This window comes from Heliangelus exortis, chromosome 1 (genome assembly GCF_036169615.1).
Source record: "Heliangelus exortis chromosome 1, bHelExo1.hap1, whole genome shotgun sequence".
Taxonomy (NCBI): domain Eukaryota; kingdom Metazoa; phylum Chordata; class Aves; order Apodiformes; family Trochilidae; genus Heliangelus; species Heliangelus exortis.
In genome coordinates, this window is record NC_092422.1 from 189,720,423 (window position 1) to 189,735,453 (window position 15,031).

The 15,031-nt window shown below is 40.2% G+C and overlaps 1 protein-coding gene across 4 annotated transcripts in view; it reads left to right on the top strand.

The window, feature by feature from the left end:
* GRM3 (glutamate metabotropic receptor 3) overlaps positions 1 to 15,031 on the top strand; it is a 104,056-nt gene that overhangs the window by 54,947 nt on the left and 34,078 nt on the right. For 3 of the 4 annotated variants that reach the window (XM_071734056.1, XM_071734058.1, XM_071734057.1), the window contains one exon: positions 4,390 to 4,993. In XM_071734056.1, coding sequence (XP_071590157.1) covers positions 4,496 to 4,993 — 498 coding nt within the window. In that variant the 5' untranslated portion in view covers positions 4,390 to 4,495. Of the gene's footprint in view, positions 1 to 4,389; positions 4,994 to 15,031 lie in introns of those variants that run through there. The other variant, XM_071734060.1, reaches the window with a different exon arrangement.

The following is a 15,031-nucleotide window of genomic DNA, read 5'->3' on the forward strand; positions in this document are numbered from 1 at the left end:
CATGTTATGGGCTGATTAGCCTGAAAGAGGTGAAAAATATTTGTATATATAGTTATGAGTTATGCAAGCTACAAAGAAAGTATGTGGGAGGTGCATGCCAGAGTTGCTAGCCCATCTTTCAAGCTGCTTTAAAATAAGCTCCCTTCTTCACATCAATCTATCTGTTTGGTGTCACCGTACTGACTCTGGTCCTGGCCGCCCAAATCTGCCTCCCAGCTTTTTTCAGGAGTACCAGTGCCTAGAAACCCTTGCTCCTGGAAGCCTTCCTACCTCACAGCACAAAAGGAAAACCTCCCCTGTCAAACCATCCTTCACATCCTTCACATTGGGCCCCTCAGTTTAGGAAGGATATCGAGGTCCTGGAGCAGGTCCAAAGGAGGGCAACCAGGCTGGTGAAGGGACTCCAGCTGAGAGGCTGAGGGAGCTGGGGCTGTTCAGCCTGGAGAAGAGGAGGCTCAGAGGAGACCTCACCACTCTCTACAACTCCCTGAAAGGAGGTTGGAGCCAGGGGGGGGGTTGGTCTCTTTTCCCAGGCAACTCTCAGCAAGACAAGAGGGCACAGTCTCAAGTTGTGCCGAGGGAGGTTTAGGTTGGACAATAGAAAGAATTTCTTTACTGAGAGGGTGATCAGACATTGGAATGGGCTGCCCAGGGAAGTGGTGGATTCTCCATCCCTGGAGATATTTAAAAAGAGACTGGATGTGGCACTCAGTGCCATGGTCTGGGAACTGCAGTGGTAGTGGATCAAGGGTTGGACTTGATGATCTCTGAGGTCCCTTCCAACCCAGCCAATTCTATGATTCTATGATTAATGCCCCTGCTACAATCTGTGCATGGCAACTCTGTTCCTCACCAGGACATGAAGGTGCCACTACATGGGCTGAGTCTGCAGAAGGAGACACATCCTACCTGAAACAGTGCTCGTGGCAACTGTCTCCCATTTATAAACAAAGGACTGGAGACATAAGATAGGATGATCATAGTTCCCAGAAAGTAGGACTCTGCATGCACGGTGTCAACCTACATTTTCAAAACCTCTGTGAAATCTCAGAGTTTCAAGGGAACTGACAAGTCAGGAGGCTGGGATGGTTGGTCGTATCCACCACTGGTGGGTACACTTCAGCAAGTAGTTTGTCCCCAGATAGAGCAGGATCATGGGGTTGATTCATCACCAGCCCAGGTGGAGTTCCCACCACGTCCTCCCCTCGTATCTCTGGATACCTCCAGATCTGTGCTATCAACACAAAGAGGCAACAAAGAGGCAGAGAAGCAGTCACACCTATTCCCAATCCTCATCCTTTCCAGTCACTTCTTGACCATGGTGGGACCATGAGTGATTTTTGTTTCCCTTAGTAAGGCCACTGTAACTATTATCAGTGAAAAATTACAGAAATCCTTTGCATTTTTTATTTGCGGGGAAAACCAGTTGTCTCTATAGCATTATTGATTTTACAGATACTTTCTTATGTGTAATGTTGAAACAGTTTTCAGCACTTTCCTAGCTTTTATTGCTGATGTTTCAGAGACACACAGTGCCCTGGTATACAGACATGATTCAAGGTGAAGGATGATTCTGTTTGCAGAAACCCTCAGATATGAAGGAGTCAGGGGAATGAGAAGAGCCTCCTTGCTCTTCAGGGTAAATCCACTGTAGCTCTAGGCATGTTTTGGGTAGATTGTGGAAAACCTTCTAGAGGACCCCACTACAAGCCTTTTCTTCAGCAAAATTCATAGTTCTTTTTAGTGTTGAAAACAGACTGGTTTTAATATGATTTGATAAACACCTCCAGTAAGAGCCAGAAGGCACAAAAAGAAAGAAAGGAAGTTTGTTGTTAAGGTATCAGAGGAGCATTGGAAAAGATCAAGGCTTGGTTCTTGGCTATGCTGATGACCTTAGGTAAACCAATAAGGATCAGGCTTGGAAGAGAGATCAGCTTGCTTGGGAAGTTTTTCAATCAGTGCCTCAGTGGGAATCAGGGGTGCAGGGCATGGCTGCAATGTTCTGCAGTTCCTAAAGAGAAGCAGAGACCTTTCCAGAGTTTGATAGTGACTGTGAGTGCTGAGTAAATCAGGGCCTGAAATGAGACTCTTCTGAGTATCTCATTTCATTTCTCTGTGCCACTTTTCTCCAAGTGTAAAACAGGGGAAGTAAATATTTGTAAGGATAAATGTATGAGTATTTGCTGAGATATAGTGGTGACACAAGTAAATAGGATGGATGTTGCATTTAAAAAAAGATTGCAAGTCCTATTTTAACCCCCAAAAGTTAATTATGAGAAAAATGGAAGTCAATCTAACTGAATTGTTAACCACACAAATGTCACCTTTTTTGCCTAATAATTGTTTGCAATAGAATAGTATCACCATTTTATATGCCCTGTTGTACAGTCTGACACAGAAAGTACTGCTGAACACAGTTACTTCATTCTTCCTCCTAACACTACCAGAAAGTACATTTTCTGGACCTGCTAAATGCACCACATGTAATCAGCAAACTTGCTTACTTATAGATCACTGAGAGATGATGAAACTTGTTTTCCATTGACATATCACTTATTTCTGGATGGAAAATTCTGCTGATACAGCCTGCAGCTCAGACCACACGCTACTAGGATTGCAGAAAAAGATCTTTGATGATGCATCTGACAAGCTACTGATTTATGAGAGAACAATGTTGGACTAAATATGAACAGAAATTTATTCTTTCACACAATTTGGAACAGCAACATTGAAATTGTACCAGGAAAAACAACCGCCTTGCAATCTCATCCAACATTCAATGTTAAATCTTAATTGTTGTTAATTCCAATTTCTTTGTGTTAAATATTTCTAAATTATAAATAACCCAGTAACTCTAATAATAATATATACTCTGGTTAGGAAAAGGTAAGTACAGAAATAAATTATTAGAGCTATGTCTTTAGATACTATCACATTTGATTTATCTGAGTATTTGGAGATTAAGGCATCTAATGTTATATTTGAAGAAACATTGACAAGGAGTCTTTGGTCAAATCATCTGTGTTCTGTAGACTGCATAGGCTTGTTTACTTAGAAAAATGTTACAACATGATCTTCACTCTAAGACATGATTTTTCTCCTTTTAAGGTCATTGGCCAACTGTCTTGACCTTCATGAGAGCAAAAACATATTCTAAGTACATCCATGACTGCTCTGTTCTCCCCTTGATCTGAGCACTGAACTGTGATAAACATTAAAAAGCCAGTCCAGTTGTAAGCATTTTTATGCCCTAAGTAAGCATCAAGTATGAGACTTCTCCTTGTCATGTCTCTGATTTTTCTCTTTCATCTCTCTCTCTAATTTTTTGTAAGTTAATTTCCTTGCAAGAGAATATTTTGTGCCTTAAGGAGGGATGGTTTTGTGATAAAGGCATTTCATGGAAAGCCAGATGCAGCTCCTGGACCTTCCACATCATAACCTTGGTAGGTCACATAAGTAAGGTGCCTTCCAGAACTGCAGTGCTAAAAACTAAATGGACCATGAACAGTTCTCTGTTGGTGATGCCAACCAGCATGAAATGGCTGAGATACTGACTACAGCAAAAGTGTTCATTGCGAGTTAATTATCTCTGCTCTTTGCTTGTCCATGAACCATGCTCAGGCACTGTTTAAAAGACCTGACTCAAAACCACCTGTACACCTCAGTCAAAACTGCCCCAGAGAGCATGTTAACACTTAAAGGTATGATGTGGAGTTTACATCTTTCTATTACAATCTTTGCCTTCAGTTCCCAACTGGAATAAAAGGGCTTGTCTTGTTTTTCAAATACTTTTCATTGCCCAAAATCAGAGGCAAAGCCCCAAGACATTTCTCCCAACCCCTCATTGCCCTCAGCAGATGAACAGGCTAGAAAAGGAAGGCAGGGCAGGTGGACTCCATCAAAAGACTATGGATCTGAAGGCTAATTTCAGCAAAAATTAACAAGGAGATAACACTGTGGCAGTGCTGTAGCTGAAGGAACAGTAACTAGAGAGCAATCAACAAAAAAGGAAGAAAATTTACTAAGGGAAGGCTGAAAGAATCTGGAGACATAGTGAATGAAAATACATAAAGTTATCAAGTCCAGAAGTGAAAGAGGATGGAATAAGAGAGGATAGTACAAGAAAAATGTCAGAAATGGTCTCTGTCCTCACAAAATGTAAAATATTTGTATCTGTGGTCAGCATCAGCTGGATTGCCCCATATGCCCCATATGTGGTCTTTCAGCACAGCCATTGTGGTAGATGCTTAGCCTGTAATCTGTTGTGTAACAAATGGAATGAGGTGCTCACATCCCTTACCATTGTTCTTGAATGCTTTCTTGATTAAAGTTTTGTTAAAGCTGACATGTCCTTCTGCCTTTTCTAATTCCTTCCATCCCTTCTTTTAGGGGTCCAGTGCAAAGACTTGTTGGCTTGTTCTTCACTGGCTTATGGGACACCACTTCGAATCTGGCAATGGATCAGAAGGACTGAAGAGCACTTTTGCCTCCACCAATGTTTCTTAGAGCTGCTAAAACAGGACCGATGAAGATGTTCACCAGACTCCAAGTCCTTGCGCTAGCTTTATTTTCCAAAGGAGTTTTCCTTTCCCTAAGTGACCACAGCTTTGTAAGGAAGGAAATTAAGATAGAAGGAGACCTTGTCTTAGGTGGCCTATTCCCAGTCAATGAAAAAGGCACTGGAATAGAAGAATGTGGGAGAATCAATGAGGACAGAGGCATCCAACGCTTGGAGGCCATGTTGTTTGCCATTGATGAAATCAACAGAGATAACTACTTGCTGCCAGGAATTAAGCTTGGAGTTCACATCTTGGACACATGTTCCAGGGATACATATGCCTTAGAACAGTCTTTGGAGTTCGTCAGGGCATCTTTGACTAAGGTGGATGAAACAGAGTATATGTGCCCTGATGGCTCGTATGCCATTCAAGAGAATTTGCCATTACTCATTGCAGGAGTCATAGGTGGTTCCTATAGCAGTGTCTCCATACAGGTAAGTCACAGGAGCCCCATCAGGTGAGAGTCGTTTATCTCCGGTTCCTATAAGAGAACAACTGCTTACCTAAGTCTTAAGCAAGTCTTAGCTCAATCACTTTACCCTAGAGGTCAATCTAGCATATAATTTTTACTGAATTTATATTAGTTTGATTCTGTCTTTTAAACAGTTTAAAATTCTGATGTCTGTCCACTTTCTCTAGTTGTAGTCCTGAGGGCATCTGAAGTTTCCATAAATCTTAGTATTTATTTTGAGCTTTGGATTTCGTAAGATTTTTAAAACTTTACATTCAGATGTTTACTTTCACACCAATAATGAACCACACTACCTGTATTTCTAAATATATTTATGCCTGCCTTGCTGCATGTACATAACATCTCTCATCCAAATGACAGAAATTCAAAATTAAAGAAGAAAACCTTATCTCACTTCCAGGCTGGAATAGAATAAAAATGGCTAACTAGCAGAAGCTTAAATTACACCTGACCAAACAATTGTAAGTTTTCACTATCTAATTAAGCACACAAAAGCAAACGAAAATTGTTCTGCTGACTTCAGTGAGAGAGGTCTCAAATATCCCATACAGGCAGTACAGTTTCTGAATGGATTCTAAATTTGCTGTCTTGCTTTTCTTTTTTTTTCCATATATAGTTCATACCAAGACAAGTTTTGCCAGGAAACATTGCTAGGCAAAGTGCAGTGTAAGCACTGTCAGAAGTCCAGCACAGAAGACAGATGCCCTCAGTATATCTTGCTCCCTTCTGCTGGCACATGTAACATTTTTTTGAGTTTACAATATTGATCCCAAGGAGGGTCTCAGTAGGGTGTTGTAGAGCTGTAGAGTATTTAGTACCTATCAAGAGTGTAAAGTTACTAGTGGGTTAAATGCTCCCTATATCCTTCCAACTCTGGTTGTATTAAATGCTTTGGTTGCAAGGGGCTAAATATGATGTTGAGTCCTTTTGGTCTCTGCTTCCCTTTTTTACAAATTCATTATAAAGCTCTTAGTTTTGGCATTATTTTTTTGCTTGTTTTTTTTGGGGGGGGGTTTGTTGTTTGTTTTGGCGTTTTTCCATTAAATGGAAGATGCCCTCTTTTTTAGCAGAAAATATATATTTCTCCACTCCAGAATAGGTACTTCTATGGCAGTGCAGCCTCAGATGTTCTAAAGTTTCTTAACACTGCCAGTGTGCACTGTCCCCTGGCAAAAATGTCCCCCAGTTAGACTGCAGCTGGCAAAACTGCATGTATGTCATGATTTTGGGTTAAATTAAATAAGCCATTCCATATCACTTATCACCACAAGTGAGTGGTGTTTTAAATCCAGATTCAGGCAGGCTAAGACCCTGCATCTACTATTTCCTAATGGACAATTGCAGGATTCCAAAGGTACCAAGCCTGGACAGTGCTGGACACAACTGAAAGAGGCTGCTGGACTACCATGAGCAAAATGATTTGTCTAGGCTGAATACAGGCCCCAATTACTGCTTTAGTGTCAAAAGGAAAAAATATTCCTCTCATTTGAGACCATCCCAGTCCTGACCATAATCTCAAGAGCCAACAGTTCATGCCAGGCCCTTTTCAGTCACTGTTGCATTGGGGAACTGGCTCCTCTTGTCACGGCTTTAAAACCCATCAGCTTGGAAGCAAGGCCAGTTTCCACCAGACATGCTCCAACACATAAGTAGTTCAACAAATTACATCTTATTCCCTTGTGCTTTCCACTGTTTGGCTTTTCTATGTATTCATAGTATGGAATACCTGGGAAAATTGCTACCCATACCATAGGAGAATAGTTTCTGCAGAGCAGAACCTCAGCTGTCATCCACATTAGGAGTGATTTTGCCCACTACAGAGCAGCTAGCATGGCAGGGATGTATCCTTCACCAGCAAGGGTCTGATCATTTGAATACAAAGTGCAAGTTCCAGGGATGAAAAAGAGATATCTGAAGAGGACAAATGAAAACTGCAAAACCTTGGGCAACACAAAGTGTTAAGGAAATTATTATTCACTGCCTAATCCAATCAGGGAAAAGGTATATCAAATGAAACCAGCAAATGTCAGGTTGTTGTGGATGCTAAAAACTCAGTGAGTTCAAGAAAACGTGAGGAAACTCTCTACATACACCACCTCTGTTTCAGCAACTCCCAGAGCTACAAGTATCTTGAGGTTGGTAAAATATTTTGAAACATCATATGCTTACCCTCTGCCAATGGTGGAGAGGTGCCAGCAGTTTTGCTGTACCTTTGTTATAGTTTTTTGTGGTCAGACTGTATCTCAGTACACTCTAAATTCAAATGTGCCCAAAGGACATGAAGTAGCCTAGAAGGCACATTCATAGAAGTTGTTATAGCTGAGGAAATGCTACAGACATTTCCTTCCCCCCCCAGAAACCCTGAGGCAGGGCTGCTACACTCCTACAATGGCCTGGGGTCTCTTGCTGAGCATCTGTCAATGTATCTCTTTGAAGCATGTCTCTGGAGATCACTGGCAAAAAAATAAATATGAGGCAGCAGATTGGATGCAGCAGGCACTGAATATACAGAGTATATACAGATGTTTCATATTCCAAAGGCCTAAGTATGGAGCAGCTGTTAGATGAAAATCCTAAGTCCTCATAAGAGACTTTCTCAACCAGTACATGTGAAAATGGCAACAGTTGTATTCACATCTGTATGTTGCTCAATTTTCAAAGCTTATGAGGGATGTTGAAACAATAGTTATATCTAATTTTGTTCTATATGGCTTCACTATAGTTGTTAATAATTGTTAAACATAAGATCTTTCTTGCACAGTTTTTCAGAAAAATAAATCATTCAATGTGTCATCAGAATTTTCCAACTAGAAAATAAGTATTCACATGATTACTTTCCCTTGATACAGATTGGGATGGCTGCCCTCCAATCTCTTTTTTCTAGCTTTCCTTTAGATTTCACAGTCTAGGAAAGAAGTTATTAAACCATTCACTCCTTCTGCTCATCTTATTTAGATAGACAGTCATGACTTCTGTTTCAGAAGAAAATCCCTGTCAAGAATAATAGACATTGCAGACACAGCCCTGAAGATGTAAGCAGTTGAGAGCTGTACATTTTGATGCCACACCAGAAGAAGAGACTTCCTAATTTAGAGACAGCCATCTGTACAGAATGGCTCCAGTAGCCACTGAAATGGTACCACTGCTGAACATCAAACCACATCAGCAGGAGGATGTGCAAGGCTGAGCATTCCTATTCCCTGTGCTTTCAAATAGTACTCAGGGTGCTGGGTGCTTCCAGATGTAGCCCTATCCAGCTTTTCTCTTTTGCCTGAGAAAAAGTCCTCTGATCTGTTTCTTAAACTTAAAATAGACCACACTGAGCTCCTCAGTTGAGAAATTGTTTCTACTTTTTTCTTTTCCTCCTGTGAATTTGCTGTTGTATTTCAATACCTTTTATTCTCCTCCTTTCACTCCCCCTTCCCAGAATCTTGTCTGGACAGCTGTCTGGCAAATCACTTCATGATGCTCCTGCTGTCAGATTTCTGCTTCTTTCATTACCCTTCCACCAAGGAAAAAGGAATTTGCTGGCAAATCAGCAGTGAACACCTTCCCCACTGAGTCAGTATGCACAATAGACACTTTTTGCAGAGACTAAAAACAACTAGAGAACACAGAATGCTTAATTATTTTCTGGTCAGACTAGGCTATTATCACTAATGATGATCTGGATAATTAGTTTTTAGATGGTGTGTTTAAATTAGCAGTGAGCCCAATCTGCACAGCATTTGATCTCTCAAAACCCAAGCCAGGATTCACAGTCAATGAAGATCTCATGGAAAAAAAAAAAAACTGTTTTCATGAAATAGAATTCTGACGTGAGCTGAATCTATGATCAGAAAGCAAACTCTCCAAAGTCTGGAGACTTTTGGATTAGTGAGTTTTCATTTGAACAAGGTTATCCATTCTCTCCTAATTTACAACAGATATTTCAAATATGCTTCCCTGGGAGATGATCAGTGATGGAAAAAGGGTAAGAAAAAAGCATTGCTCATTTTTGCAGCAGAGCACCTGTGTAACCAATCCAAATTTTGTGATTAAAGGACCCAGGTCAGCTCTGCCAGGAATGTGTAAGCAGGAATACAGCTCTTCAAGTGCTGGATTTTTTCTCTGTTTCTGAAAACAGCACCCATCTTTTGAAAATGAAGATTTGGGGCCATTGCCCTCAGTCAACTCTCCTGGAAACATTAAGACAATCCCTTAGATGGGCTGGGTTTGCATTTCCACATCCACTATTCATGTTGATACAGGGCTTTAGCCTGCTGTAAAGTTACCTTATGCTACCAGCCCACAAAATCACCAGATTACAGTCATGAAAGCTATTCCCATATTAGAGCCTCATGCATAATAAAATGACAGGATAGAAACCAGTACCCAGTTGCCTTCTCCTGAATTTCTTGCTGTGCCTTAGGCAAACTTTAGCAAAAACCACTGGAGAATGTTTAAAACTACATTACTGATACCAGAAAAGCTAAGACCTCTCTCTTAAGTGAGTGACCACCTGGCATGAAGTGCATAATATGTAATAATTTACTGGCAATCTTTTCCTGGATGTTGTTTCTCCTTAGCCTCACAAGAGTGTCATGGGCTCACAGAACGTGAAAGAAAACATTCCTTCTCCATTTCCTTCTCCAAGGATAAACCATCTTCCTGCCAATAAGTCTCAACAGTAAATTGTGACTATCATAACCATTAAAAATACTGCAAAATCCTTAGAACTGCATTAAAAAATAATAATAACAACATGGAGCTCTGTTTCCCTGTGCATTGACCCAACAAGGATACAAGGAAGTTACCATGGGTGGGCTGCCAGGGCTCACCAGGGACCACACAGCATGGATGTAATTTCTGCTGTGCTTGTAAAGAAGCTTGACAGATTCTGGTGATTTTGTGCCTGTAAAACTAAAACAGAACCTTATCAAAAGATTAATTCTGTGAGATTGGCTACCTACCATCAGCATTTAAGCTACACATGCTGACTTCCTGTGCCTCCTTTAAACACTTTCCCTTTTTCTCCTCTGTTCTTTCTCTCCCTACACAGCCTTTCAGCCAGATTCTTGCTATTTGTTCCTCTTTTTGTTTCTATTCCACATTCAGAAACTTAGCAACCACTAAGCTGAGGTTTTCAAAGTACCCAAACAGCACTGGACATGTCTTTTCTAGAGATTTCAAAACCATGTGCATACCTCCCTCTTGCTGCTTCTTTGAAAATCCTGAGGTAATTGATTCCTGTGCAGGTTTTTTGTTGGGGGGAAGGTATTTTTATTTACTTTTTTTTAATTTCCAGTGTGACCATTTTTTCCTTTTTCTAAAAGGAGATGATATGATTTAAAAGGGATGGGTAAGTAACCCATGAGATCAGAGGTAAGAAGGAGCCCTATTATTTTACAAGGGGAAAAGGATGTAACTGCAAAAAAAAAAGTGGGTAAAAATAGGAACTAGTTAGGGATAGATTTATATCACCCACACTCATCTGTCCCTGACTAGGATGTATGCATAATTTAACAAGTCTCAAACAACCATATTTATCAGTGGTGGCTCTTTTAACTCCAGCAGCCATTTCATGGATTTGCAACCATCAGCCCCAGTTTTACCTCCTTTTCTCATCATGTGTAATTGTGCCAGGAGTCACTGGCAGTCAGGTTGACCAAGTCTCAGAGAAGAGTTGCACTCCTCATGGATAAAGCAAGGTCTTCTGCACTGACCTCTTGTCAGTGTGCCAAATTACTGCTTAGTTTACTTCAACACTCAACTCTGACAGAATGCATACCCAACAGCTCACTGTGCTATCCTCTGTAGGCAAAAAGATTTCCAGACAATTCTTCTCTCAGAGCACAACATTTCTCTGCATGTCCTCAGTTTACTTTAATTGCACAGGGTATGCATATAAAAAAAAAAAAAAAAAAAGTTCTTGGGTCCTTCACAGAAATCCTAGATGTTATTCTAACAGTATTCCCTATTTCTGAAATTCAATGCACAGATGCAATTTTTTTCACTGTTCAAACACTGTTTCTAGATGTGACAGATATTGAGCCTGCTACAGATATTTAGCTATTTTTTTACAGCTCTATTCCCAAAACTTTCAGAAGAACAAGGTTTAAAAACAATGTGTTCTTTTCTTCTTCTGATAACAAAAAAATTTTAAAAATAATAATAAAAAAATATAAAAAACTGACATTTTTGTTTACTTTCTACTGAATTGTTTTTTCCTGAGTTACTTTTTAGCACAAATTTTATTAAGGAACAACTCTCACTCTCTAGTGAACAGCCCTCTTAATACCACAGAGAGAGCATGACAGAAACCACAGCTCCAGTCCTGCAATGTGGCAGAAGATTACATAAGAGTAAAAGCCAGGCTGGGACTACTAAATAACTCTGTTGCTTCTGGCAACTGACCTTTAACTTTTAAAAGGACTGAGATGTCAGCACAACCAATGCATTCCCAGGGTCAGAGCGTGAATTCCACCAGAACCCAAATGAGTATTTCCTGCTGAAGGTGGTGACATAGCCCCTGTGTAGAAACTCTTTCACAGTGTTATTATAATATCCCAGACATCACACCCAGAGTTTTAAAATGGTCTATGGAGAGAGGACCTTTCAGACTGACAGATATTTCAAATCAAACTGGTAAGGAACTGAAGCTCCTAATTTCCCTTTAAAAACAAAGCACAGTTTGGACTGATGCATTTTCTTTGGTCTGAGCTAAGTAGTTGCATTTTCATCAGGAGATCTCCCCCTCCCAAATAAATCTGTACCATTTGGGAGGGTATCAGGGGACCATTTGGGAGGGACATATCAGTATGTCAGAGGTACCCAAGCCAAGTCACACTATTCCCAAGGTGAGAGCCATGAGTTTACTGAATTCCAAGAGGATAGGTAAAGTCATGGTGGAGCTTATCCCTTCAGTATTTATTGTTCATATTTCTTGCCACGATGCAATCTGGCAGCACTGAAGGCTCACAGCATGCTGGGCTATATCTAAGACATATCTAGTAAATAGTTGGAAAATATATTTCTATTTATTCTATTTACTTCTATTTATTCTGTTGTCATTGAACCACATTTGGAATACTATGTTCAGCTTTCGGCCCTCCAATAAAAAAGATTTAATAAATACAGAGATGATTGCAGGGAGGAGAGGCTGGAGAACATACCCTACAAGAAGTGACAAAGGGAACTGAGTGTGTTTATCCCACAGAAGAAAAAGTTTTGAGGGACCCTAATATCAGTTTTTGAGTTCTCAACAAGACAAAGCAAGTGTCTGTATTGAGAGGCATGGCAATCAGGTTGAAAGAAAATGGTTATAAATTGAAAGAAACGAGGTTCTAATTTAGCATAAAATGCACAAGCCGGGAGCTGGGAACCTGAGGAGGGTGTAGAGGCCAGCATGGGCAGTTGACTAGAGACAGATACCTCATTTATTTTTCACATTATGTCCATGACTTAACATACACCCACACTCCAGCTCATTCAGAATAAATGGTTTTCTCCTGCCTTTTTAAAATGACACTTTCTTTATTTGGTTAAAATACTTTAGATTTTAGAAAAACTAAAAATTCAAATAAGCACTTAAAAGAAAACTATTAATTGGAGTAAATGCTTTAGTTGCAGTCTGACCTGAAGTTACTCAATTAATAACAAAAAGCCCACACTGTAGATTACCATGATTTATGAACTAGATAGAACATACACAGACACATTTCTTCAAAGTGGTTCTTCTTGATTCCTCTCTCGCAGTAATGACCTAGACAATAGGACATCCTTGGACACAGCTTCACCACACTCTTGTTGTGGGAAACTGGACAAGAAACTTCTCCCAGGAGCAGAAAGATTTTTTCAGAAGACCAAAGGCAGTGACTGAATCTCCAATAGGACAGACTGTAGTTCAGAGAGAAGGGGATTGCTCCAGTTTTTCAACAGAGAAAAAACTCCTCTACCTCAATCCCACTCTGCTCAGCAGCCTAATTTACTGTCTGTTCAAATCATCCACGGGAGTTCTTGTCAGTCTCAAAGGAGCTCTGTGAAATGAGATTCATTAAGCCATGTTAAGTGGTATGAGACTTTGGCATGGTAAAATTTAGAAGTACAGAGAGCATTGTCATCTAACAATGCATCTCCACCTTCCAACCAATGTGAGATACATAGTTTGGTGTTGTTTTGAGTAAACTGTATCTGTTCTCACATTTTCGAGATCTTTTTTTTCCCCAAGTGTTTCATGTGTTCCTAGTTCCATGTGCAATCAAACAATCCATGTAACAGCTAAGAAATGCTGCTAGAAGGGAAATTTAAATCAAAACCATCAGAAAATATCTTACTGGCAGCAAAGGAAGTCCTACAGCCAATGGGCAAAATGTTTGATGGGATTGAATAAAACCATATATGAGTTTCTGCGACATATAGAAGTTACCTTCCTGACCCCATCTATCATCAAGATGCTCAAATGGCCAGAAATAGACTCAGAAACCAGAATCATGTGTTTGATAGCTGTACCTAATTCACTGCTTCTTGTGGAGAGGTATTAGGAAGCCTCTTTCAGTATTAGAAACTGGACTGGTAATTAGTACTGTCACTGATGCACAGAGAAGCAGAAATGACAGATGTGGCAGATAAACATTTCCCATCACACTGGAACCTGGCTGTATTACTTTGCTTTGTTCGTAGCTGATGTTGCTTTAGGTTGCAGACACAGAACACCCAGCCTCATCTTCAAAGGTGCCAAGCATCTGCAGAAAACACCAGTTTTGACAGAAAAAAAACAGGTTACAACTGCTATTTAAATGCCAACATATGGATTTCAGGCTCTAATTGCATACACCATGGTTTGATTTCTTCCTGGAGCTTTGCCAAAATAGATGATTTCATTTAAGAAAAGTTGGATCTACACTGCAATTTTGAAGCTGTAGCAAACATCCCAGGGCAGCGTGGATCTGTGGTGTAGCTATGCCTCAGGTGATTCAGTCTCAGTGCACATACCTGGTTCACATTTCACTGTTCTCTTTTGCCCTGGGACACTGCAGAAGAGACATAGCCTTAGATAGCAGTTCCCCTCCAAAGCCTCTTATCTGTGCCTTTTTCTTGTTGCTCTTATCATCAGGATCTGACTTTCAGAATCAGATCAGCATGGAAATGGGTGGCCTTTCCCAGCTGTTCTGAAACTGGTTGCATCAGTTCAGATGGCACCTGAGCTCTTTGGAAAAACTAGTCCCTAAAATCAAGATGTTACAATATTCCAAAAAAACCCCAACTTCAGAATTTCCAGAAGAGTCTCCTGATCTGAATTAATAATGAATACAACTTCACTGAGTTCCACTTGAAGCTCTCAAGGATGACTGGGTCACTATCCTCTGTGATTAATCAGACATATAATTTTTTAATTTAGGTCTACAAAAAACCTACCATCTGGACAGCTTTCAGTGAAGAACAGTACAGCAAACAGCATTGACACAGGGAAGATTCTATCTTCCCATAGCACAAGAAGCAGAATTACATACAGTTTGCTGGGACCCTAGAAGTACAGTGACCGCCAAGGCTCAGAAGTTCCTTGTGCAAGAAGAGTAGCTCAGTTTCACTCCATATGGATATTGCTTAGTTTAAAAAAAATCATGGCCAGTAGAAAAGGTGCTTAATTTGCTAGGAGTATATTTCTGTGATTTGAAGGCTTGACTACACAGTGAATAGCATTGTTTTAGCTAGAAAAATTAGTTCTTTTTAGCCAGTTTGGGAAAAAAAACACAGAATGATATGTCTGCTTATCCTTCTTATGATTTAGCTCAAATAAAATAAATGCTAGAACAAACAGAGACAAGAATAGCAATTCAAGCCCACATGGTACTGCAATAAATGTTTCAGAACAGCTACACCATGGAGATTCTTATGACCAAGCCAAAGTACTCTTTTTGAGTGAGGATACATGAACCAAACCATGCAGATATGTGGGCAAGCAATCAAAATTTACAAAGCCACAGAGGCTTCACAATTCTCAGACCATTCAATGCACCTT